At 34.9% G+C, this 27,340-nt stretch overlaps 1 protein-coding gene across 1 annotated transcript; it reads left to right on the top strand.

Annotated features, from left to right (window-relative positions):
- Nucleotides 1-15,832: 15,832 nt before the first annotated feature.
- On the top strand, nucleotides 15,833-27,060 carry LOC120350236. The gene is made up of 4 exons (XM_039422807.1): nucleotides 15,833-16,055; nucleotides 19,959-20,486; nucleotides 21,523-21,713; nucleotides 26,803-27,060. Exons 1-3 carry the CDS (start codon nucleotides 15,833-15,835, stop codon nucleotides 21,567-21,569), a joined length of 798 nt encoding a protein of 265 aa, XP_039278741.1. The 3' UTR covers nucleotides 21,570-21,713; nucleotides 26,803-27,060.
- The last annotated feature ends 280 nt before the right edge of the window (nucleotides 27,061-27,340 follow it).

Raw genomic sequence — 27,340 nt, forward strand, 5'->3', positions numbered from 1 at the left:
ACCAGGAGCGAGGACTGCCGTATGAAAAACTGGCCTAAGGCCAGTTTCACACGGCAGAGACCTCGCTCCTGGAATATCATATTTTTTTGGGATGAAATCATAAATCATCTCCACTCATCACCCAATAAAATAGGAGGAAAAGGAATGTTGTACAGTAAAATTCACTGAATTTCAATTGTCATTCAACAATCCAATTTATCAGGTTCAAATCATTGAATATCACTTTAAATTCCCAGCAATTATTGACTATTTCTTTTTACAATCAGAAAAATCTATTATGAACATACAGTATAAACATTGTGCTGATCTGAATCGATCTATGGTAATAATAGGAATTGAAAGAATAGAAAATGTCATGGCATTCCAAGTAGTGATGTCTGTGTATTAGAACTGCTGAGTTGATAATACATACTGAAAAAAAGTCATGAATAGCTCAGACCAGCCTGGCCTGTGATGAACCTGTATAAACAATTCATAGAATTCTTAGAATTCATAGGAACGGTAAAAAAAATCAATTTTACGAAAATCGATGTACATGTAACTGGATTTAGAAGATCAATACGATAATGTTCTCTATCACAATTTAATCATAGAAATGTTTAAGTGAAAACGTTGTGCGCAAACCTTCTGCCATGAGGAGACAAATAAATTTATGAAAAGCTTGATAGCTTGAATAGTGATCTGATATTTGTTACACGTTTTTATTCTAAGACATAATATGTCTTAGACTAATTTTTAATGTTTCTTAAATCGGCAGGAAAACTTTGGTTTTTCAAAGTTATCTTACTCCCTTATTTTGGGGTATTTTCAGAAATCAAGATAAATACCTACCAAATTTCCTACACGATACAGTGTAAGTTGTATTATAATAGCTACAGTACTTACGTACTGTATAGTACAGTACCTGTTAGTTTTTACCGTATAATTATATGATAATAGAAAGCTTTATTAAAAACAGCCATAACTTCCTTGTTTTCGGATATTTTCGAAAACGGGACTTACGCTTTAAAGAATTTGGGGTCGCTGAATCCAAATCAGAAATCAGAAATCTTCTATCTATATTTTTAAGGAAGTTAGACTTTGAGAAAAAAGTGATGAGTCAAACTTTGAGCAAACGTCGGCGAAGTTGTTAGATCTTGCCTCTGCTTGCCTCGAGGGGAAAAGACGTGACAAAAGGAGGTTCCTGGCTAGGAGTCACCATGTGAAAGACACGATTTGACTCAATGTACTTCGACAAAAAAACGTGAACACTGTTCAGTGTTCAAGTTGCACGTCTCCTATCGTGTGAAAGTAGCCTAAGGGCAATACAGAGTATTGTTATAAAGAAAAGTCTGAGTCATCTCTACAAAATGCATAGAAGTTGCAAGCATCGGAATGATAGTTCCATTAATAACTTCGATGATAATAAAATAAATTATATTGTGAGAATAATAATTGGAAATTTAATTATTGTAATTTAAGATTTATATAATTAATTTTAGTTAAGAGAAATAATGGACAGGGTTTGGTAGTATAATATCGTGGTAAATAGATATTATAGATTATGGTACCTTGATGCTTCTTCCAGTCAGGCTCGACTTTGAAAGAAACGTTGTCACGTACAACTTGTCAATTATTGTCAAACCTCTACGAACAGTATGGCCTCTTTCACACGATAGGAGACGTGCAACTTGAACACTGAACAGTGTTCTCGTTTTTTTGTCGAAGTACAATGAGTCAAATCGTGTCTTTCACATGGTGACTCCTACCCAGGAACCTCGTTTTGTCACGTCTTTTCCCCTCGAGGCAAGCAGAGGCAAGATCTAACAACTTCGCCGACGTTTGCTCAAAGTTTGACTCATCACTTTTTTCTCAAAGTCTAACTTCCTTAAAAATATAGATAGAAGATTTCTGATTTCTGATTTGGATTCAGCGACCCCAAATTCTTTAAAGCGTAAGTCCCGTTTTCGAAAATATCCGAAAACAAGGAAGTTATGGCTGTTTTTAATAAAGCATCTATTATCATATAATTATACGGTAAAAACGAACAGGTACTGTACTATACAGTACGTAAGTACTCTAGCTATTATAATACAACTTACACTGTATTCGTGTAGGAAATTTGGTAGGTTATTTATCTTGATTTCTGAAAATACCCCAAAATAAGGGAGTAAGATAACTTTGAAAAACCAAAGTTTTCCTGCCGATTGAAGAAACATTAAAAATTAGTCTAAGACATATTATGTCTTAGAATAAAAACGTGTAACAATATCAGATCACTATTCAAGCTATCAAGCTTTTCATAAATTTCATAAGTTTGTGTCGACGGTATATGACATAAAAGGCAAATGCTCGCGCTTGGTCCATAGTTCTACGACTGAGGAATGAGGATTTAGGTCAGCAACTAAAATCGATAAGCCATGATTGTCAATCTTACTCATGATACAAAGCTTTGTACTATGATACATGGTTTTCATTCCGTATCATTCTTTAATAAAAATAAAACAAGTTTCTGGTTTCAAAAGCATCAAAGTCGCCAGGCTGGTCTGAGCTATTCATGACTTTTTTTCAGTATGCATTATCAACTCAGCAGTTCTAATACACAGACATCACTACTTGGAATGCCATGACATTTTCTATTCTCTCAATTCCTATTATTACCATAGATCGATTCAGATCAGCACAATGTTTATACTGTATGTTCATAATAGATTTTTCTGATTGTAAAAAGAAATAGTCAATAATTGCTGGGAATTTAAAGTGATATTCAACGATTTGAACCTGATAAATTGGATTGTTGAATGACAATTAAAATTCAGTGAATTTTACTGTACAACATTCCTTTTCCTCCTATTTTATTGGGTGATGAGTGGAGATGATTTTTGATTTCATATTTGGATTCATCTTTTCATAGTTCAATATTTTTTTGGAAAACTAGAATTTTTAAAAATTACAAATGTTTATGTATAAACTTCTCAGGTGTCCTTTGTGAGGCAGGAGTATTATTATCTTAGTATGTACTATATAATCATATGATAATGGAAAGCTATATTAAAAACAGCTATAACTCCCTTGTTTTCGGGTATTTTTGAAAATGGGACTTACGCTTTAAAGAATTTGAGGTCGCTGAATCCAAATCCGAAATCAGAAATCTTCTATCTATATTTTTAAGGAAGTTAGACTTTGAGAAAAAGTGATGAGTCATAGGTTTGAGCAAACGTCGGCATAGTTGTTGGATCTGTCGGCTTATTCGTAAGATCCCCATGTGAAAGTACAGGAGAGCTGCAAAATATGAAATATGATCTTCCGTAATATGATATTCCAGGAGCGAGGTCTCTGCCGTGTGAAACTGGCCTATCTTGTTTCAAGAGCATGATCATGAGTGGTTTGGTGGATTGTATAATTGTAGAACAAATAGTCTCTGCATTACATCGCGGATTGCAGAAACAAAGATATGGAATCGATGAAGTCAGGTGCATCTCTCGAAGTGTGTGCCCACATGTCAGCTGATTGAACCGACCTCGCTGTCCAGGAAATAAGCTCGCAATGAAGAAGACAAAACGACATAATCGGTCGGAAACTTGTTCTACAATGTTACGAAACGTCCTTTCCTTGATAGTTTGCGCATTTAAGTGCAAAAGAAAAGAAGAAACAGCGACCGTAGAATATAGACGTAGGCGAAGCCATGCCCCGATGCTCCAACTCCAATGTTCCTTGCACAAACCAATAAATTCTAGGCCAAGGACACGCGCTGACACAGAGATAGCACACAGAACAAACTACTTAACACAGTCGCTATATTCCTCCTCGTGCCATTCCATGCTCATCGGCATCATCGCATCGCAGCGTAATATGTATAGCACACACTCACACACGACACGTAATCAGTCAGTGCTACCAACACACACGCCGACGCTGCTGTACCTGTGGCTCGTTTGACACGTACGGAAAAGGCACACTCTTCTTGTTTTGCGTCAACGTTCATTTGCTAGTCGTAAAACTGAAACACCAGCCATGAAAATCAGATCGTCTTCATGTGTTTCCTTTCTGAGGCGAAGTATGCGCCCAAACGAGAGTGAAAACTGCGGATGTATTGTGTGCGTTCAACCCATTAAAAAGCGAGTCCAATGTGGTTCGTCAACAAACGAAAGTGATAAAAATTAGCAGCTCATTTTCTAGAGAACTGGTTTATTTAAATTAGATAATTTGACTTAATCCTATTCAATTCAAGTCCTGAATTAAATTAAACAATCAACTAATTTCATGAAACGTTATACATTTCACGAAAAACTGAAATTTTATGAATTTTTTAAAATTCGCACATTTGAATAGAGATTCGAGGTTAGAATTGAGATGAGAGCTGATTAAAATACGATTATTGTTACATATTCTTTTCAATCCCCACGTAAGTAAGGACTGAAATGACTGGCTGCAGAGTCTATAATGTATTTTTTTCGGGTCGTCAGTGTTTTTAAGAACTTAAGAACCACTGGATACTTCACGTGATATGAACTCTCAATTATTATGATAGAAAGTAATTGGATGATAAATAAAAAAATGATATTTTCATTCACGATTGAAAAAATATACAGATCATTGAGTATTTTCAAAAAAGCAGTGCAAATTCACGGGGGAAGTAGAACAAGAATCGAAAATAGTAACATAAATATATTACACACTACCACAGCCTACTATAGATATACTTATCTAAAGTAAGCCATGACACTACACATTTTGAGGTATTTTCCGGAGTGGGGAGAGCTGGAGAGAGATGGGACAAATTTTCGCGGCTGGTCATGTTTTGTACTAACTTGTTGTAAAGTAATGAGTAATTGAATGTATTTCAATCTGCTGTAGATGTAGACTATAAACTACAGCTGATGTAAACATGGTGTACAGTATGAGTATAATCAACTCCAAGATACAATTGATATCAATATTGGAAAAAAGTTTAATATAATTCATCTCAGTACATTATTTAAATCGCGAATAAGATATTCAATTAAATATTTTTTTTAGAATCAACAAACCTCTCTAGTTCCATGAGAGCGTCACTTCTTGAAATATACAGTCATAGCGTAATTAAATAATGTCAGCCGCCTCTATGTCCACGTTCTCCAGAGCTTCCACCAGGAATTTCACAATTTTCGCTTTCTTCACGGCACACTGCAGCAGGGTCTGGCCTTACTGGCGTACTAGTACTATATTTGAATACTCCATCCAGAGATCTATTTCATCCATTGAATAAAAGCCATCCAATAGATAAATAGAAGTAAATAAAATGAACGAAGTTAATCAATGAGAAAGTCAAGTCAATCAAAATGTTTCATTGATCAAATGCCAATAAAAAATATAAATTCATTGTTACTAATCTGCTTATCTATTGAATGGAGACGATTTGATGAGTAGTGTAAGATCAGCATTTACATTCATGAAAGTAGAAGCACAGAGTAGAGAACACTACTGGTTTATTTATTCCGTGGTAGGAGTAAGGGAAATTATATCGATAATAAAATAATGTCATATTGTTTCAATGCCAATTTTTGTGATTATTCATCAAAACTTCCACATTATTTGTTTCATCATTGTACCAACATACTTGTGTTATCATCTTAACACTTCAAAACATTCAAGAGATGTGTATTTCCTCTTGTGATGTGTATTTTACATAATTTTAAAGGCTTGTTGTTTCTATCTTGTTAGTAAAATAAAAAAACCCTAGAGACATGCGAATAATAAGAATAGTGTATTTCATTTTTATTAGCCACGTTAGTGATAAAATAATCTAGGAAATAAATTTTAAATGTTCAAATCTTCTCATGAGAAGTAGCACTCATCATTCTTGATAGAGTTTATAGATTAGAGGAGGAACAAATCATTGAGATTGAGAGTGAGATAGATCTGACTAAACAGACTGTGAGGTGTGCGCTGTGAATGAACTCTCAATCATAAAGTCGAATTAATTTTTCATGCATGTGGTAGCTCTCAATAGAGAGAGGCCAACAACTTGCCATCTCCCTTGCATAGCCAATGGAAGGCCTAATCAGCTATAGTAGAGGTGTTAAAGTACCAAACAGCATTCAGGTCGAATAACCTACTTACGCTGAATAACTGAATACACTACTCCAATGTTTTTTCGAAAAAAGTACCAATTGCATAGTTGCCTGTAAAGTTGGTATACGGGCGAAAGTTTTACGTGACAACGACTTTGAGTGGTAAAATAATTTTAATGTGAATATTCATTCCTATAGTAGGAAGAAGGATGAAATAATAGTAACAATTTAAAACATTTATTTATACAAAGAATTATATTTAAAGCATTAATTTATACAAAGAATTATATTTAAAACATTAATTTATACAAAGAATCTAGCACTGAATTTCATATTAACAAAATTTTATTTTTACCTTCACACATCCTCAACAAAATCACTCTGTCTCTCTCGCTCTTAGGCGGGCTAACTGTGATCGATTCAATTTTTTACATAGCAAGTCGCGCTCATTTTTTCAAGTTAAACAAATTATTATTGGCTGAGAAACGATTTATACTACTTTTGTGATTGAAAACTACCACAACATTGTGATTACTACAACATAGCCTATTCACTTATACCTATTATACTTACACTTATACCTATTCACTTATACTTATTCACATAGCCTATTCACTGAGTAGTGGCGCAGTCGCAGGAGATTGCTCCGTTTCACTCTCTCTCTCCAGGTGAATGCCTTCGGGTTGCTGCTGCGTTGCTCGCCACTGCTCCTATTCGTGCTCTTTCCAGACGACCGTGAACCGAAACGAACGCTCTCACTCGCTCTCATTGTGAGCGCATAACGTGGGAACGTAACGCAGTTTCTTGAAGTGTCACCCGGCAAACCAATTTATAAGACGTTGTCACGTCAAAAGACATGTCTCAAAAATCTTATCTTAATCGTATACCACCAGTAAGTTCATTAAACTGAAATTCGTTTTCCATTAGTTAGGTTTGTCTATGCTAGAACTACACAATACAATAATTTCGGAAAGATTTGTCATATGTTTGCCAAACCATTAAGCCGGCTCCAGACATGCATCATTCGGCAAACACCTAGCATACTCGCCGAATCACGAGTAGTGTGGATGGATGTTTGGTATTCGGCAAGCAGTGAACATTCGTGCTCATTGTTTTCCCGGTCGGTGTGGGACTTTTGAACACATCAAAGTGGAAGAATGTTCATGTGAAATGTACATACCATATGTTAATATAGAACTATAATCTAGAGATACTACCACTCCGAAACAGATGGTTAAAATTGGTAACCAAATTAATACCCAGTCCAATTTTGTAAGGTTGGCATTAAGTTGAGGAAGGTTTCTAAACAAGATTTGAGTTCTATCACTTTATTATCATGGGTGTACAAGGGAAATGCACTAAGTGCAATTTTTCCAAACTTTGATTTTTCATTATTTTTTATTAATTCTATAAACTATGAATATTAAATCATATCAAATCAAATAATCAATTATCAAACAAATGAAGAATATTTCATTTCTTGCAGTATGATATCATTTTGTGAAAAATCACTATAAGGAAATTATGATTGATGTTAGAAATTGATTTCCTGAGAAATTTACTTTTATGGATTAAGTGGATTTTCCTTGTATGCTCACGTATGTTAGTACCAAGTTGAAGAACTTATCTATATTATAATGAAGAAAAAAACTAGCTTATACACGTACGGGATAGGAAAATTATGTTTCATGCATCATCACGCCTAATCTACTGGACTGAAATTAACTTGAAATTTTGCATGTAATTAACCGGAAATGGTTTTAGGCCTTCTTCAAGATTCTACTCACTCATGTTTTTAATTAGTCAACTTTTAAAATAGACCTTTGCTGAGCACAGGTTACCTGCTAGTTAATGGATAATTCAAATCTTGATGAAAACTACCTAGATCACCAGTTACTGAATTATTTAAATATTTATAAAAAAATGTTTTTTATCAATTGAAGTTGAAATTCTAGGGCTTTTCATGTCCTATACAGTTATTGACCCGAGTACATAGGATTAGTTTGGTTTATTTATAAAAGCAGAATAAGCATGAAGAGCATCTTCAATATCGAGATCCATGTTTATTTATTTATTTGGTTAGCACAAACAATACAATGATCGAGAAAGAAAAAACAGACTATTTCCTACAACTTTTCCAATTTCCTAATTTAGTTTCAAATTGTCCAAATATTAGATATACATAGGTTATGTCCATTTCAATTTCTACACCAAATCACAATCTGAGAATGTAGATTTGAATAAAACAAACAATTTTAAATTTGGATAGATTGATAGTAAAACTTTCTTAAAAACATGAAACAAACTTCAAATTCACAAAAATAATGAAGCTACTTAAATTTTGAGCTCGAAAATATCACGTTCACCTTAGCTACATAACAGCTCTTTCATGTTGACGGTAGGTGACATTCAGTATTTGCTATCCCCAAAACGAGCAACTGCTCGGCAAACCACGCATGTGTGTAGTAGATGTGTGCTCGTTAATCGTCAAATATCTAGACGAATAGTTCGCCGAACGCCGAATATTCGCTGCTTGCCGAATGACACATGTCTGGAGCCGGCTTTACATTACCGATTCAACAAGGTGAATGACACCATGTACCGGAAATGAAGCCACTGGAGTTTATTGATTCGGATTCATATTGATAACTGATAAGTAATTATAAGAGTGTCGTACGTTGGTTGCCACGTACTGAATATTATAGAATTTCTTTATCTTCACATTCCTTTGATGTTTGAGAACACGAAGCATTTTAATGAAACTATCGGAATGTATGTACAGTAAATGAAAAATAATCAACTAGAGGAAAGAATGGAAAGATGTAAGTCTTCATGGAATCGATCTGGGAAATTTATGCAACAGATCTGAGTCAGACGAAGTGAATGTATCGATCAATGCAATGGTTGGCCCGTGGTGGGTATATCTCTGTAAAAAATGTTCCAACATTACTCATCAGGATACCTCCCATCATATCAACATTCCATCATGAAAATAATACTTATCCAAAATAAATAAATTTCCATCATGAAAATAATACTCCATCATTGCAAAATGATGAACAAAGTGAATTACGTCCCTTTGAATTCAAATCAATTGCGATCAATTAAGATTCTAAGCATACTTTTAATTATTCTTATCCTTTACGATCGATTAAAATTCTGGGCATATATAACATTAGGTCAACTCTTTGTGCGAATTTTCAACTATTGAAACAAGTGGGAAGCTATTCTGAAGTGTACTCCTAGGCACATTTCGTAGCACATTATAAATCAATAGAGTCCAAAGTGAAAGATTTAGCATTACCATATGCAGCAATTATAGGATCCAACATAAATCTATCAGTTATCGTTCCTACAATAAATTCCCACTAAGCGAAAGACCTTCTTTCCTTAGTAAATGCTCACTCGAACTTTTCTCGCAGGAAGAAATTGCCTACAATGACGTTCTTTTGTTTCTCATCAATTTCATATTATCGATTCTGATAATTAACTTTAAATATTAATTTTATTGGCTTATGAATCAGTTAATATCTGACGTTTGAGAAAGTTAGAATGCTTACTCTAGAAAAGTGATAGTGTTTTCTTAAGTTGAAGTTCAAACTAGTAATAGGTGGTTGAATCAATCAACTTTTAATATTTGTGACCACATTTTTGATAAATGGGAACTGTGTGCATAATTACACTAGACGACAGTCGGGGGTGAGGTTGCAAGTGTAACGGGTGAGTAGATTATTGTTATATTGAAGTACGCATGTAGGTGAAATAGATAATATGTACGCATGTGTGGTTACGTCACGGGCGTGTAGTCGATACATGGAGGAACAGCTGGGCAGATGTGGAGCCCAGACAGTAGACAGTACACAGTAGTCAGTCAGCCGGCGACAAAAATAGGACTGGCCAGGTGTGGCAGAGGCTATTGAAATAGGAGGAAGGACGAAGAGGAGCAGAATCAGAAAAGAGCACGCGTTGCCGGATGAACTGGGTTCTCGGTTCATCCGGAGCAGGGAGTGGTGTGAGGGGTGGAAGGAGGTGGGGGTGCGAGAGGGGCTCCGGTGGCGGCGGCTGGAGTTTCCCTACCTGCCAGGTCTCTCTCCCTAGCAGGCAGCCCTACCTGTACTCAGCTCTGCTCTGGCTGTGCAGATCAATAGCCCCCGCTCGGTAGCCGAAGGCCGTCTCTGGTCCCTCCACTAACCGGGTCACCATGGAAGCAGGCCTTCCTGGCTCACAACACACAGCCATCGCAGTACGCAGCTCGTACAAAGCCCTGTAGCCAAAGACGAGGGTGCCCTTTGTGAGTCTTCGGAAAGGGCTGCTTGCCTTGAAGGGCAGTCGCTCATGTCAGAACAACTCTTGCTGGCTGTCTGTTTTAAATGCGATAACAGACAAACAAAGCCAACTCCTCCTTTGCGGATGACCCAATTCAAAGATGATACATTTATGTTTTTCTCATAATTACAACGTACATGTCGGGCCTTTATATGAACGTTGCTAGGCCATTACTGTTGCTTAGTAGAATTCTATCTCTTAGTTACTTAGCAAACAGATCTTACTTCCATAAATACAGCAGAAGATAATAAATTATAGGCAAATGGTTTTGGTTCTTCCTTGATAGAGATAGCCTAATTTATTCACTTTTAGATCACACGTATCAGTGTTTTCCAAGATACGTTATGCTTTTGCACTTGCAATTTTATATTTTCAGAGAAAACATTCGATTTGCAATAGAATAAACTATCATTCTGCTCTCTGTAAACAAGATGTGTACAGTATGCACTTAATAATGAATGATCTTTGATTTAAATTTGAAACTTTCTATCAGGTTTTACGGTGTACAAGACTGATTGTTATAAATTATAAAATGAAGAACAATCGAAGATACGATTTTTTTTGGGGAGTTCCGTACTGTAATGATAAAATTTGTATTACGTCTTGTGACCTTGACCTGGTAAACAAATGCAGTTGAACTATTTTCAAATGGCATATTATCGAATCATTTACTATTGACATGAATCTCACTAGCCAGATTGCGATGTAGAAATTCCAATTCGACTCATATCATGGAATGAAAACATAATTCACTGGAATATAACTTCTATAATATTGAAATTTTTTGGACCTCTGACCAAACGTGCACTACCGAACTTCTAGAACATTATTTACAAAAAGTGTTTTTTCTGAAGTTCAGTGATTGCAAATAATAATGTATTCAAGAAATGAGTTTCAATTTCATGTTGAGTTGCTTCCAATTTGAGCAACGTGACGAGGAGATGGAAACGGTCATAGAAGAAATCGAACATAGCGCTCGGAAGCACGAAGAAATTTCACTGTGGTAATACGAATGTTGTAGGAATGCAAGGAACAAAGTTATTTTACTTAATGGCTTAAAAATATAGTGAGGATTCACTTTGAGTTCACTTTTAACTATAATAAATTTCAGTTATCTCCATTGAAGTCAATTATCATGAACTTTAGTCTATAAGTGAGTCAAATAAGAAATCATCCTAATGAGTGGAGCAAATACATATAGGAGGAATCTCAGAAACTTACATAACAGTTTACTACAATACTATTTTCATTCATTCTCGAAGGCATGTAGAAACTAGAGTAACAGCTGGAGGTAGAGGGTAACAGTGATTGAATACAATGAGAAGCCTTGTGGGGTCGATTCCTTCAAGATAGGGTCGAGCATTTAGATGAGAGGGGGAACAGGTTGCTCTTGAAATCAGACGATCCTTTGTGCACAATCCACATTGGTCTGGTATCAGCATCAGGCTGTTTAAACATCACCAAACCGGATATGATTATTAGTGAAGATTCACTTCGGCAAATCAGAATAATTTCAAGATTGTTTTCGTAGAAACTTTCCACAATTTACTATGAATTATTGTGTGGTCAATGTAGGTCACAAAATTCTGTTCAAATTCAAGTTTTAACATCCTAAGATTGTAACACAATAATTCACGTGAATTAGAATTGTGTCGTACTGACATAAGTAGGAATTAAATGTACTGAAGAAGAAACTTAAAAAGAATTTCTGAGCTCACGTACTGCAGTAAACTGCTCTATGCTGAGTTAAAGAAAGCAAACAATTATCAAATGCAAGGTTATCTGGGGAGTAACCAAGTGTCGAGTACAAGTCATAAGAGTCGATTACAAACAGTATTGTATAGTAAAAAGGGAAAGATAAATTTCCCAACACTATCTTCATCAACGCTGAAATGGTAGAAGAGAAAGAGTAAAAAGGTAGACTAAGATTTGGAGAAAGGCTGGATTTGATTGATTTAGGCTGTGAATTTGGAAAGAATTTATTGTGAAAGAAGTGGATGACATGATTTATGTGACATAATTTTAAATCTTACTTATTCAATAAACTGGAGTTCTCAGGAAACGAATTGAATTAGATCGTTAACGCCATCTGCTAAACAAACTTCACAGAGAGTAGATTGAAATATATTTGAGTATGTTGACCAGTAGAGACGTTGAACATGTACTAATTGTTGAACTGCAAGAAATTTCTCGAAACTAGACACAATGGTTGGTGTTGGTCAATGGTCTCCCTCAACTATTGACTGTTGAAGAGGGTTGCAATAATGGTAAGTGTCCCTAGCGAATTCCAACCGGTTTTCAGAGTTTCCGTTGACTGGGTGTACACCACTGTCATAGGAGTCTTCTGGCTTATTCTACCAAGGTAAAAGAGAGGACTGACTGTCTTCCCCAATATAAAGTCCAATATAGACTATATGCAAGTTGTACCACCGAATTGAGAAATAGATTGAGAATCGTATGAACAACACTGAACAACACGACTTGCACTTGGTGACTAACACAATAATTATGATTATTAATGAGAACTCATCATCTCATAATAAGCATGAGCATTAAATACTGGAATTTAACAGAAGTTTAATTCCAAGTTCGTAGTAGATTACATTACAGTAACATAAAAACTGATAAAATACTCTTGATTCTTGATCGAAAAGACTAATTAAGAAATGAAAAACATTAGGAAAAAGTGGGAGTAATGAGAACAATAATTAGTTGCTATGAAAATATATGAAAGTCATCATCTCTTAATATTTCCACAGTGAATAATTCCAGTTTGATAGGATGCGTATTGTATTGGTAGTTTGCCAAATGAGCTGGTTTAGTGAAGAAGAGTGAGTGAGATTGATTTATAAACTGGGTGGATACTGGATAACTTACAATTCCAGTCACTCATTCTTGCTATGGTTTCATTCTTCTTCACACTCAACAATAAGAACATTCCTATTCCAATTTGTAAATTTCGCTTCTACAAGTGAAAATTTATATAAAATAGTAAGTGTTCCTTGATGATTCATATTAAGCTCTTCTACTGTATTAACAATATCTTTGAATACGGAAAATTATTATAATCACTTATAATATGACACAAACTAATCAGTAATCATATTATAAATATTGATAGAGATGTTGGCGATTTATGTGATCACTCATTCATATAGGTGAAAGAAGAGCACAGTTCTAAAAGTTCACTGATATTCCACTCTCGTTGATGAAACTAGAGAAGTGTTTTCCGGAAGTAAAAATGAGCTTTAAAAGAAATTTCTAGTGGTCCGAAATCAACCTTGAGAGTTTATTCATTCAATCATTTATCATCATCGTCCTTTTCAAAGCCCAGTTACACGTCTCAGACTAGATGTAGATGGATGTTTCCATGTAGATGGATTCACGAAAAAAGTAGCCTCCTACAGTCTCATTTCTACATAGAGAATATTGTCAACTCCTCCTTGATTTGATGACTCGTCAATCTACAATCAATCTTCAAATTTTGGTTATCGAACCAAATAGAATCAGAAAATGAACTAGTAAATGGAATGCTACAAGGAAGCTAAAAGTTGAAAAAGTATCTAGAATACGCACAAGAATGTTGTTGAAAGGAAACAGAAATCTCTAATTTGGTGAGTGCGCTGTGCTGAGACCACATTTAGCTTTTTGTGTAAACGATCTCGCATCTCGCAACACTCCTTGGAGTCCATGCGATTCACGCCCACCGCGTGGAGCCGAGGAGGACGAGACAGGCTTGGTATTCTTTCCGGCGATAGGAGCTGATTCTGAAAATAGCAGCAACGTCCACGGAGCCAGTAATAGCTCGAAGAAGCCAGCAGCGCACGGAAGATAGAGCACAGCGATGAGAGTGGATTTTTTCGAGGCTTCTGGCACGGCTGCAGGTGTCACATGCTCCTTCTATTCTATACTGGGCTGATCGCCATCCGAGAAGCCGAAAACGTTTATTCTGGGTAAAACGACAGAGAGGACGTCTGCCAGCGCTCGTTGAAGAAAGGACAAGATGTTCCTCTTGAAGGGGCGTGCTCCTACCCACCCCGATCCCGATTCTAGACAAATTCCTCATCCCCTGCTTTCTTGCAAACAATCTAAATCTAAGTCATATATTATTTCATATTAATTAAAACATTGAACTTTCTGACTGTTATAATGTCATTGATATTTTAAAGATTATAATTCTCATGAAGAACTTATGGATGGACAGTAATTATTATTGTTTGGAAGAACGGATGGATTGTTACTTAAATGACCACGATTTTCTCACATGTAGAATTTCACCGTGACAAATAATAATTATTATTTATATGATTCATCAAACCCATGAATTATGATATTATGTTCCATTTCATTTTAAAGATTGTAACTCCTACATCGTTCCATGGCAGCTGTACAGGATAATATTAAAAAGTAATTCAAATTTCATGACTCCGCAAATATTCTAATAAAGTAGTTCAACGAAAGGGAGATAATGTTGCAAACATTAATACTTATTATACATTGTAGTAAAGTTTCCAACATTATTTCCCTTTCGTTGAAAGATTTAAAGGGAAGTAGACAGTTTCGCGTCGAGTAAACTAGTAAATATAAAAACACTTCACTTGAATGGGCTACTTTTATAAATTGATAGAGCAATATTGAAACTTGAAGTACCCTTTATTATTTAAAATATTACAACTATTAAAATACCAAGTATTTTTGATGTAATATTTTAAATAATAAAGGGTACTTTAATATAAGTGGTGATAATATTAAAATACTGAGTATTTTTGTTGTAATATTTTAAATAATAAAGGGTACTTCAAGTTCCAATATAGTTTTATTAATTAGTAAACATTAATACTTAAGTATTTAGTATGATTTTATTATGATTCTATCAATAAGTCAAGCTCATGATAATTTTTCTATATCGAGAGAAATAGTTATATTTACTTAATAATGTCATACTTTGGATAAATGGCATGTTCTCTTATCACCCTATTACACCTATTATAACGTGATTTAATGATTTAATGATTTGGATAGAGAAGGCATATAATCATCACAATAATTGGTGGTGATAATATTGATAAAGAATGGAATGGATATGTTTTATGACAGAACACCTCTGCTACCTTATCAAAAGGACGTTGGAGGTGGAAACTGCTACAAATTTAAGATGGTATAGGAATCCATATCCATAACTTGAATCATTCAAGCTGTTATAGCGATATTTGAATTCAAAACGTTATTAATGAGATTCTCAAGCTTATAATGAAAATGTTATCCAAACTAGACTTGAGATGTCACGCACCAGAATTCAGCCAGCCGGCCTAGATTGTTCATCTCGATAGAAGTGTGGTGCCCTACCTTTTCCGCAGTACGCAAGTGAGACTTGCATCATACGTCAGCTGAAGGTTAAATAGACAGATGGAGGAAAGGAAGAGGAGAGAAGTATGATGAGAGGAGACAAGTAGGAGGCGAGGAAGAGGAGGCAAATGGAACGACTGTCGCTGGCCTGGCATCGATCCCCTCTTGGTAACGCCAAGAACAGAACGGCTGATGATGCTGCATGCTGGTGGTGGCCCCCTCACCCCCTAACTATATCCCCCCCCACCAACACCATCATCCCTCACCCCGCAACTATTCTTCAGGCCAACAGATCCACTACTGCGCTTCGCTGGGGCCTCACCCCAGACCCCATCCACACTCCACCAACGTGTACCGTACCAAACAGCCCATCTTTCTCACGTTGCACCATGTGTTCAAGCCTCTTCTCTAGAGAGATATCCACCATCGCTCTAAGCTCAATGCGGATGTCTTCCGAATGTAATGCCTGATAGAAAGCCGAAAGCATCTACCACCGAGAAAACTCGTAAGACACACTCACATTGGACCCCTTATCATTCTTCATCATTCAGGTTTCAATTCCGTTCCACATAAACCTCATCTCGCAAGCCTAAATTAGGGTTTCAAGTCATGAATTTTAGGAAATACCGTTAAAGCTGGAATTTTAATAATAGATACATATCACTTCAGTTCATGAAAAGTTGTCAAAATTTCTTTTTTCCAGGCACCACTTCTCGACTCAGTTGATAACAGAGAGTTTGAAATTTCAACATGAATTGTATTCATGTTATTCATTGTAATGTTTTTCAATGTGATGTCGAGCTTATGACAATATAAATTTGAATGGAAGTGGGGAAACTCCATGACAACACAAAAGTCATAAAAATAGTAATGAAAGTAGAAACTCCATAATAGCACAAAAGTCATAAGAGTAATATTCGATAGTGATGTAATGAAGAAAATGGTAACTTTTCTAGTCATAAGTGAATAGAATGTTTGTTTTGAAAGTTACATCTCTAAACTTTCAATGATAGCTGTGAAGTATATCCCACAACTTCAAATCATTGGTTCTATCCTCAATTTTGAATATGAGATGATGTAGCTATTTTTTATGGAGGAAGGAAATGTGATTAGAACAGAGTTCTCCCAGTGCGCCTATTCCAATTACCCGGAGAGCTGTTGTTGTGCGGATGAACCAATTACAGAGCCAGAGATCAGCATTTCGCTCGGCCCATTGATAATGTTGGTTCAACACAGCCCACCATTATGCTGCATTATGCTCCATTTAATTAGCTATGCTCGACTCTATAGTTGAGATTCCCGAAATAGTTTAATCATATCTATAGCTGTACAAAAAGGTTTCCAAGACCAGAATTTAAACCCTACTACATTATAATATTATTACCCATCAGCTAATTATAATTGAATAACTGTGTCACATTTTCATACTTCAAATGTGTCTCTTAGTTCAATAACTGGTGTCTCACATTTGATAATTATTATTGTTCGATGAAAAAACTAAATCTTTATACCTAAAGAATATTAGTGATAGTGGTTGATGTTTGAAATTACTATTATCTAGCAATTTAGATAATCGAGCAAAACGATACATCACAGCGTTCGGTGATCACCGAAAGGAACGTCAACGCATGTTTTAAACAGTTGGATGGTATCGTAAATTCTGCTTTACATACTGTTTCATTCCTCCAAATGGTTACAACGCAAACAGTCGATCTGTATTTGGTAGTTTAGATGCTTCGACTAGTGTTGAGTTGAAGCTCGCTCTCATTTGTTCCATTCTTTCTCTTGGAATGACGTCAGCGCACAAGCGATAAACTCGATAATGTAGAGTGTTTGAAATACAGCACTGCAATGGTAAAAAGCATGAAGAGCAACTGAGAACTGATCCAATGACAAGGTACTCCATCTATTGTGCAACAATCCAATACTACAAAGAAATGAGCTGATGGTGATAACACAAGCCAGTACTAATTTGTCTCTAATCGATCACTTCAAAGTCTTCTCAGACAACCTCTTATCATTTTTACAGTCATCTTGCTCCAAAACGACGGCAATATCCACTTGTATATTTCAACGAAAACTTCTTCACTTTGCGGACCAGAGAATTCACAATGGGGAAGTACTACGCGCTGTTATCAGACCACCAATTTCACAGAGTTGATTAGCTTGTGAAATCGACTTCTAACCAAATACTATCACTATCACTCTCTCTCTCTCTCTCTCTCTCTCTCTCTCTCTCTCACTCGTTGTGTCTTTCTCGTTTGTTTTACGGTTAAACCACACAGATAAGATAAGAAGCAGCTCTTTCCACATACTAACTGCTAGCTCGAAGAATAAAAGGATGGATAACAAGAGTGCAACTAGTTAATAGTTCAGTTACACTTACAACAATAAAACCTTTCATAATGATTATACAGAAGAATGGACTTGTTTCAAATTCCCAGGAATGTGACAGCAAGTTGCCAATAAATATGTACAATACTACTGTTCGATTAAGAGACGTCACTGGTTCCTGCTCAAATCAAATATGAATATTCTGAATGTTGAAGGTTTTGGAACCTCAATTGATATATTAAAATTTCTATTTTCTCAAAAACATCCAATTAAGGTTGAAGTATTGCTTTCTGATGCTGATTCAGTTTGATGTTGATTCCAGAACATATTATTGAATCCGAATACAATTTCATATTTTAGCAACTAGAATTAGACATCATGAAAAATAATCTCCACCCAGCTTCGTAATTTCGTTCATAATATCAGTGAAAAGCACGAATAAGTTCATTAACTCAGGCCTGAACAAACCAAAATCCATTGAGTTCCAACAACGAATGCTTCCGTCATTAGATTACTTATCAAAGTGAAGTAGGTAGTTATTATTTAAATTTCTATATTTTGGAATCATCCCAAAGAAATATTCCAATTAATATTACTGAGGGAGAAAAAAGCTTGTAAATCAGAGAGCATGTACTGGTAAATTATTCTATTCATAATGAACGATATATATAGCCTATATATATATATATATATATATATATATATATATATATATATATATATATATATATATATATTGTCAATATGTCAATACAATAGCTCATCATTCGTTCACTGGACATCGGATATCAAATTTATGATAAAACTCCATTCAATTAATTTACTATGTTAATTGTGTCGAAGGATTGAAGACATGATTGAAGCAATAAGAAAGATGTGATATATTGTCTCAAGTCATCGCTATTTTCATGAGAAATTTTTCCTTTTAAATTTAATTTTTTTTTACTATTAGCTATTATGGAACTTATTTTCAATAATAACATCAATATTGAGATGTTGCCAAATCCTAATTGATCAACAGAGATCGCCTTAACAATTCAGCTGAAGAGTGAAGATGCATGGGAATTATTAACACGATACTATAACCTTCAAATTAACTAAAATTATAAGTTTGATGTAATTTACAAAATCTCAAATTGCCTTCAATGTAGCTAGAACAAATCACAAACCAATGCTATTCAATTTTTACCACATATGCCTTAAAGTCAACTTCTTTAACATTTGCATACAGGACATACTGCATAAAAATTACGATAACATCGCAATATTTGAAATATTGTGCAAGAGTTGGAAAGTAATTAACTCATTAGTTAATCAAGCATTCTCGAAATATTCTTGTATAATACTGAGATATATGTGCCTCTCAAAAATGTACCTCTATAAATATGTGTCGTAATAATATGATAATTATGGTTCCATCAGATTAAGGGTAGTTTTGTAATGAATCACTTGAATGAGCCCTATATTAATGTGAACAAGAAACTAAATGAAACTAACCAAGAGGAAAGCTCTTTCAGGTTATTTCACCATTCCAGGTACCACGAGTGAATCGGAATTGATAGTCCAAAGTCTTATCACAAACATGACGCAATACAAAATATGGAATACACTAATGATATACATGTACAAGGATGCCGGTAATAAAACTGTTGGAATATGCCAGAACATAATTCGATAACACTGGTACCGCAATAGTAGCTACCATATTTTGTCGAAGAACGGTCTTTTAGGTTATTTAATTTTCAATAACGATTCAATCAATAAGTGAGTCATAATATTGTATGACTGGAAATAGATAGTGTTATCAACGAGGTGACATGATAAATGTAACACAAGGATGGAAGAGTTGATAAGCAAGGATATATTTATAGATTCACATGGAGTAAAGTGAAGAAAAACGACATAATCATCAATTATTAGGTAGTAGTGAACTCACCGGAAGATGGTTGAGGGGCGGCGGTGTTGACTCACAGGATGGCCTGACTGGCGCTGGCACTGGGTCGATGACGAGAACAAAGAGGAGACACAGTCACAAGAGAGGCAAGTCACTAGTACACAAGCGAAAGACGACACCACCATTCATAGACTGGGGCATGAGCCATGAGCCCCTAGGCCAACGTGCAGTAGCAACTACAGCAACCGCCACCCTTGGCTGGCTCACAGAGACTAGGATGGACTCTTGGCTGCGACGGTGCCACCACGGTCCCCCCACCCTGCCCTGGCCCACTCCCCCTCCCCCCAGCCTTGCAAGCCACTGCGCACCCACAGAGCACCGAGAGCCCTTCCTCCTCACCGACGCTCTCCTGCGACCCTCAGCCGTCGCGACGCTCCACCATCCCCACCCACTCCAAATGGACTCGTCTTATCAACGTCTCTCCACTGATAACACACAGTTGTCGACGTCAACTACCTCGCCCACAACCCACAACGCCGCCGCCGCCGCTTCCAGTAACTGAAAACTCTTTCCTTCATCACTCGCTTATTGCTTCTCTTTTCTGAATTCTTTCACCCGATTAATTTGCAAACAACTTTCTGATGAATACAGCAATTCATGACCGGAGAGCGTCTGAAATGAATTCCACGTGTCATTTCATGATTCTCTCTTCTTCCTCAACAAGATTTTTAGATTATTTTCTAACGTAACTTTATAAGTAGTCTCATATTACTGTATCTCCAAATTACAAAGTAGTTTATTGTTGTAACAATAAGATTTGATATGAGAATTCAACAAAGACCCATTCATTAATTCAAAATTTCCTCATTTTCACTCATTCATTCAAAATTTCCACGAGGATTTCTGAACTGGAAAATCATGATTTTTTGTAGTGTCTTTAGGTGAATAATAATATTACTGAATCAAGATACTATAAGTTGAATAATTTTATTCAGTATGGATAACTACCACAAAAATCACCTTCACAACTACTCACAAAGCGAATAATAATACATTTCAATTCATCCCTCATTAAATAAGTAGCGATGGGAAATAATATACCATACTAAATGAGAAACATATTAGATGGGGGAGAAAATTTCGTAAACTCAACCAATTGCTATCAACTTGACAATTTATTAACATTAAGAGGATTACTCAACTACTACTTCTTCATAATTAAATTTTTATCAAATAATACATTTTTTCACTTTTTGAAGGATTTTACTACATAGTCAATCTCAGGCTACATCCTCTCTCCAAATTATATGGCTTCTATCATAGATTAACTTTTGGATGACGTTTGAGGGTACTAAAGATACTAAAATTTTCTCACATAATGATCATTGTTTCCAAATCCTAAATTTCTATTATCTCTATGGAATGTTATTTCTCTGAAAATTAAGACAAATCAATCAGCTAAATTCATGACAATAAATCATTTGAATTTGAATAGTATGATTTAATTTGAGGATAATTATTAAAGGCATGGGTTTTACTTTTTGTCTCATCAATTTGCGTTCTGAATATACATGGTTGTGTATTTTCCAGGTTTCTTCTTATTTGAAATTATTTTAAGAACTTTTATCGATGAATAGAAAATAATTGATTGATTGGAATCACATCGAAGGGGAACTTCCCACCCCTAAGGCTGGCCACTAACGGTAGAACATACATGATACACATGACGTCATACAGTTTTGCGTCATCACAGCAAAATGCTTCGAGGAAAAATATTCGAGGTTAAGTTTCTGTATCACTGATTTTTTGTTGTTTATTCTTTCTTTGCTGCTTTACTTAAGGTTAAATTATTTTCCTTTCATTATAATTTGTTATTTTCTAGTGGTTTATTCATTGTAATTGGTTGTTTATTATATGTTAGAAGCCTCTCTAGCTCTTATGAGAGTAGCAATGGACAGATTTAGATGGAAGGCTGCCAATCAATCAAACGATTGAGCTGAAAGAAGAAGAAGAAGAAGAAGAAGCCAATCGCCGATAACAAAACATGCATGATGAAAATGTGTGTGTGTGTGCAGGTTTATAATACATGTTCTACATGTTAGTAGCCAGTTTCAGATTAAGATGTTTATTAGTTTCCTTGTACTAATTTTATATTACACGTTACGTCTTGAAAAATCATGCATTTATAAAAGTAATTCATAAAATTTACAAGACCTATTCTGACAATTCTTTCTATTTTTAAAGAAGGATAAAGTTTTGAACTTGAAACTGAAAGGAACTTTATTGCGATTGAGTAAATAGAAATAAAAGTACAGAAAAGTATCAAAAGACGATTTCCCTGTCAATCGACTGTGGTGATGAAATATGAAACTAGACCAATCTATAGCAATACTAAGCCATATTATTGATGGTAGCGGATGTGATCCTTCCTTCTTTAACAGGCTGCTTTCTTGAAACTGAATTGACATTCAACGCAATTTGAATCTGTGGTAGATCGTACGAAAATAAGAGTTTGTGCTTTTTTGGGAGTTTGGAGCATGCGGGTCTATAGCAATCTATCGACTGATACAGTGGAAGGTTGCATCAATGAGAAGATAAAAATCACTGAGAAACATTCATTGGGATGTCCCGTGAAGGAGATGTGGGTTGTCGTTTGTTGTTTACAAATGGAATTGGAATGAACAAAAAGTATACTGACTGCATGGTGTACTGACAATTGACTAATCTTCTAGATATTTGGATACCTGCGGGATGATAAGCCACCAAGACAATCGTTCGAGAATTGTTTGAGTTTGGTATAAAGGAGCTCAGTAAACGTTACCACCATTTTAGAATCTCAGTTGGTATTATCACTTATGATTAGAACAGAATAACGAATGCAATAATTTCTCCTGAAACCTAAAACCACAGACAACCAGGTTGGATCTGTGCTACATTGTTCCGAAGAAACATTGTGAATCTCAATTTAGGTTCCTACTAAGTTTCATATTTTATTATTGTTCACAAAATGTCCTTCTAAATACATTGACAACATCATTTCGGTATGGATATAACAAATAACATGATATAACCACATTCGATTTTTTTAAAGTGATGGTGATGATAAAGTTTAAAATTGAATGAGCTCGTTGTTATCATTTCAAACTAGTAACTAGTACATATTCCATCAAAAAGTGTTAATAAATTTTGTAAACATCTGGAGCCAATTACAAATGGCATTAATATGTTCCAATCTAGGAATACCTCCGGAAAGAACAAGAATTACCACCCAGTATCATCACCTAACAGGTAGGCGTATTGTATTGATCTGAATTTAAAATAATATACTCAGAACAGGAATAAAAGGTATCATGCAAAAGTAGAGTTGATCCGAAATTGAAGAGAAATATCACGAACTGATAAATTCATCAATCATCATTTCCAGTTTTCCAGCTTGTTTGAACAAATAATAGTTCTTATTCATCACGGGTTGAATTGTACGATGACAGAGAGTTGTGAAGCAAATTATTCAAATCGACCGCAGATAATTGCAGAGAAAAGATGAAAAATCTCAGTTTCTGCCAAGATATAGTTTATTTTTATCACGTAAAATCAGTGATGACCTTGAAACAGCTGTTTAGTTGAAATGATGAATGCGAAGGACGTTCCTCGACTGTGCGCGAAATTATTCTTCAAATAATATTCTATGCCGAAGAAGAACTTCGACTGTCGCTTTTCATTCAAAGACAATAAGAGCCATTTGAATATTTTCTTTGCCTTCCCTTGACCTTGTCCGCGCAACACCTTCCTTTCTGAGACTGACTGCCATTGTGGACATAACAAGTTGTAACCGGTGACGTACCGGAGCCACGCTTCCTATCCCATGTTCTTTCAGTTTCAGCTTGAAAAGTGAAAATATTCAGCTCTAGTCAAGTACTGTGTATAGTTCTAGGTGGGATTAGTCTTTGCAGGAGAGATATTTGTTTGAATATTATGCTCAGCAAAATTGTCAATTTGACTTTATTCCTACAAGAGAAAGGCTACTTTTGATGAGATACTAATCAAAAATATTACATTTAGTATAAACAATCATCGTATAACAGCCATCTCTTGTAGGCGTGCTTGATCCAATATAGATTTTACTGGCTATTGAAATTTCTGTTCATTGAGATTCATCTGAATAACGGATTATGATCACTAGGTTCACAAGGTATAACCTACACTTGGATCTAGTATACCCACTATATTGCATCATCAGAATAATAATTATGGTAAATCTCTCACTCTACAAAAAGATGTAATATAATTTTTCATTATGTTATCATTAATCAAATAATATTTCAAGTTAGTCACAAAAGGAAGTAAATGTACTGTAAATTATATGCGTTCAAAATTATTGATACAAACAGAAAAGAGATATTGGCGAAGTGGATAGGGAATAAATAATTATAGCTCTCTCTCAGTTCGAATTGATAAAGGACTATGGGTTTTTACAAAAGCTTGAAATTCTATGAGTGAATTATGGACGAAATCAAATTCAATGTTTAAGTATCAAGTCATACTGTATATGTTACTTGCTACTTGGTCAAAAATTTGAAAAAAATTGTGTATCATTAAACCAATAAGAGAATAAAGAATGAAAAGACATACAAGCGAAGGAGTGTTTTGTTTAAATTTTAAAGAAAGGATCACATTTATCTATTATGGCGGATTGAAATATATTTGGTTTCACGGTCTGATATTCTTCCTTCATGTAGATTACAATATTGTGATGGCTCATGAAATATTATCGAAAATATTTTATTTATTCATTTACATTCCATAATACAGAAATCAAGCTTTCAAGCTTTGAGTATCTCTTCCTCTTTACCCTTTTTAATACGTCGTCTTTTTGATAGAGTGTTGATAATGAAAGGGATGTCTTCTCATTGGAAAGTATAGCAAACTATTCAATGAATTTCATAATTTTTCTCTCAATAATGGTAATGAATTATGAAAATGTAATGCAATTTGAATTATCCTTCGTATCAAAACTCAAATAGACTACATCGTTATATATCGATGGAAAGAGATATTGAAAACCTCCGAGATTCATCTTGTAAAAAAATTAAAAGTAAACAAAAAATTATAAACAATAATTATTATGATTGCCACTCTCTTTTGGAATGTATCCTTCCGGTTCTCGCGTTGCTTCTCAAACCTGAATATAACTGCAAACGAGAAGAAATTGAATCAATTTCATAGCCAAACCACACTGAAACGCGGAATGGCAAAACTTCACACAAAACTTATGAGAAATGTAAATGAAGAAAGACATTATAACATGAGTGAATTCCCGATTATACATGGAGAAGTTTCATAGTAAATGTGTGTAAGAGGAGGGACAGGGTGATTGTGTAAATAATTTTGGAGGAGACGTATGGATATGTGCCAGAGTGTGCTGAGCATGTGTCAAGTGCGAAAAAAGGAGGAATAGAACAATGAGAGCAAGAGAGAAATGCAAGATTTTTTGTGTGGAGGACAGATTGTAGAGGAAAAGAGAAAGAGAGTGTGTGTGTAATGAGGAAAATATATAAAGCAGAAGATCAAACTACTGGAGAGAGAAACAGAATAGCAGCAACATTTGAAAGAAACAAGCAATTAAAGAGATTAGTTATAATAAATCCTGTTTATCAAATATCTTCGTAATTGCCAAGTCCCTTTCTGAGGAATTAATTTGATGTAAGCACGCTAAGAAAAAGTATTTACTCAACACTTGATTTTTATAGTACAGTATCTCACTTCATCCCTCATTAAAAAGTGTTTTAATCATGCACTTACCAAACATCATTATTTTATTAACCGATTCACTCCTTTAGTACAAGTGCTTGGCTCACTCCAAGAGCTTGTTCAGTACCAGCCATTTTTTAGCTCTAAATCAAATTAAATAGATTAAATATTCTTCACAAGTAGGCCTATGTTCCACCAGAAATAAAGTTTGAAAACATTTCTCCAATTTCCATCATTATTTAAAAAATATTTTTTTGAAACTCTGTCAGCAATTTGTCAGTGATCAATATTTTACTGTCCTAAATTTTTTTGTTCGTCCATCGATCTAAAATATTTTCCATGGAAGGATTCATTGGAAGGAATTTATCATATTGTTGCGTTATTTACATACAATGATAAGAATTCAGTTTTTATTAGAAGAAAAGCGTATTGGAGGCGTTGGGGCACGTAGAGTTCTTTCTTTAAACTGCATTATCTTGAACTCTTGTGATATCCTTCGTAGACTCCTAGTTAATTAAAACGGAAGTGATAACGCAGCTCTTGAACGGTCAAAGTTGATGTTTCTGTTACCCGCCAGACAGTTATTGCTTATCGTTTAGTGATTCAGGGTCTCTTACTCCAGTTGTAAATTTCGTTAAGTGGCTGGCCATCCAGCATTTCCATTTTAATGACGACGTCTGTTGTTTGACAATGATGTCTGTATATTGTGGACTGTTTGAATATGATAATATTATACCGACAGTGTTTGTGTTGTTAGGTATCAATTAGAAGAGTTCTCATTTCCAGACTATTGACTATTCATTCGGAGGATGGAGGACATTAGACTAAAATGGTTTTGACAAGAAAAACACAGTATTGATGTGATACATGTATGAATCCGAAAAAACTACTCCACGTACTTCAATTATCATTTTAGATGAAGATATACTGTTTGTTATTTCATTTTTTCTATTTGATCTACTATTATTCAAATCCAATTTGTTTTTTTGTAGCCTATTCAGTTTCAAACCGATAATAGTCTATGCTTTTTTGTTTGACAAGCATTATGGCATGAACGAATCATGTAAGATACTTTGTATGCAAAAGCTTGTGCCAAGTGTTATAATACATTTTCCATTTCAGAACTGATCTGTCACTCGGGCTAGCTTCTGCTGTGGAAATTAGAGTCTACTACTGACATAATGTCTCGAACAAAGAGAGTGGAGTTTATTCCATACTAGCTGACAGAACCATTAAAAAATAATAGAGGCCTTACTGTGTATTTGGATTTAAATATCTATATAGATTAAAAGTTTCAATCGAATTTCTATATTCACATCAGTACTCACTTAATGTGGATGATATTACATTAATAAGGAAACTATATTACATTTGAAACTAATTTTCAAATAAATCAAATAAATAAATATTGAAATTTATAGATATTTTATAAAAATTATTGTTTAGCAAATGTGCCTGTATTCTTCACAATTTTAAAATAGAAGTAATGCTGGACAAACTCAATTTTTATTTTCGGTCAGAATTAGGATTAATTAGGATGCTATGAGAATACTATATTACCCTGGAATGAAGTAGGATGAGTCATTTGGGTGATCTGGAAGACGTGTTGAACGAACGTAGCGAGTTCCTACTTTTTTCTTTTAAGGCTCAAAGTCGTCGT

This window comes from Nilaparvata lugens, chromosome 3 (assembly GCF_014356525.2).
Source record: "Nilaparvata lugens isolate BPH chromosome 3, ASM1435652v1, whole genome shotgun sequence".
NCBI lineage: Eukaryota > Metazoa > Arthropoda > Insecta > Hemiptera > Delphacidae > Nilaparvata > Nilaparvata lugens.

What these genes read in the sequence shown, in the direction of transcription:
- LOC120350236 (XM_039422807.1), top strand. Translation starts at nt 15,833, where the DNA reads ATGGAACGACTGTCGCTGGCCTGGCATCGATCCCCTCTTGGTAACGCC. An exon ending in CATCCACACTCCACCAACGT is followed by an intron (nt 16,056 to 19,958) that starts GTACCGTACCAA and finishes ATCAATTATTAG; the next exon opens with GTAGTAGTGAACTCACCGGA. An exon ending in CGCCGCCGCCGCCGCTTCCA is followed by an intron (nt 20,487 to 21,522) that starts GTAACTGAAAAC and finishes TGTATTTTCCAG; the next exon opens with GTTTCTTCTTATTTGAAATT.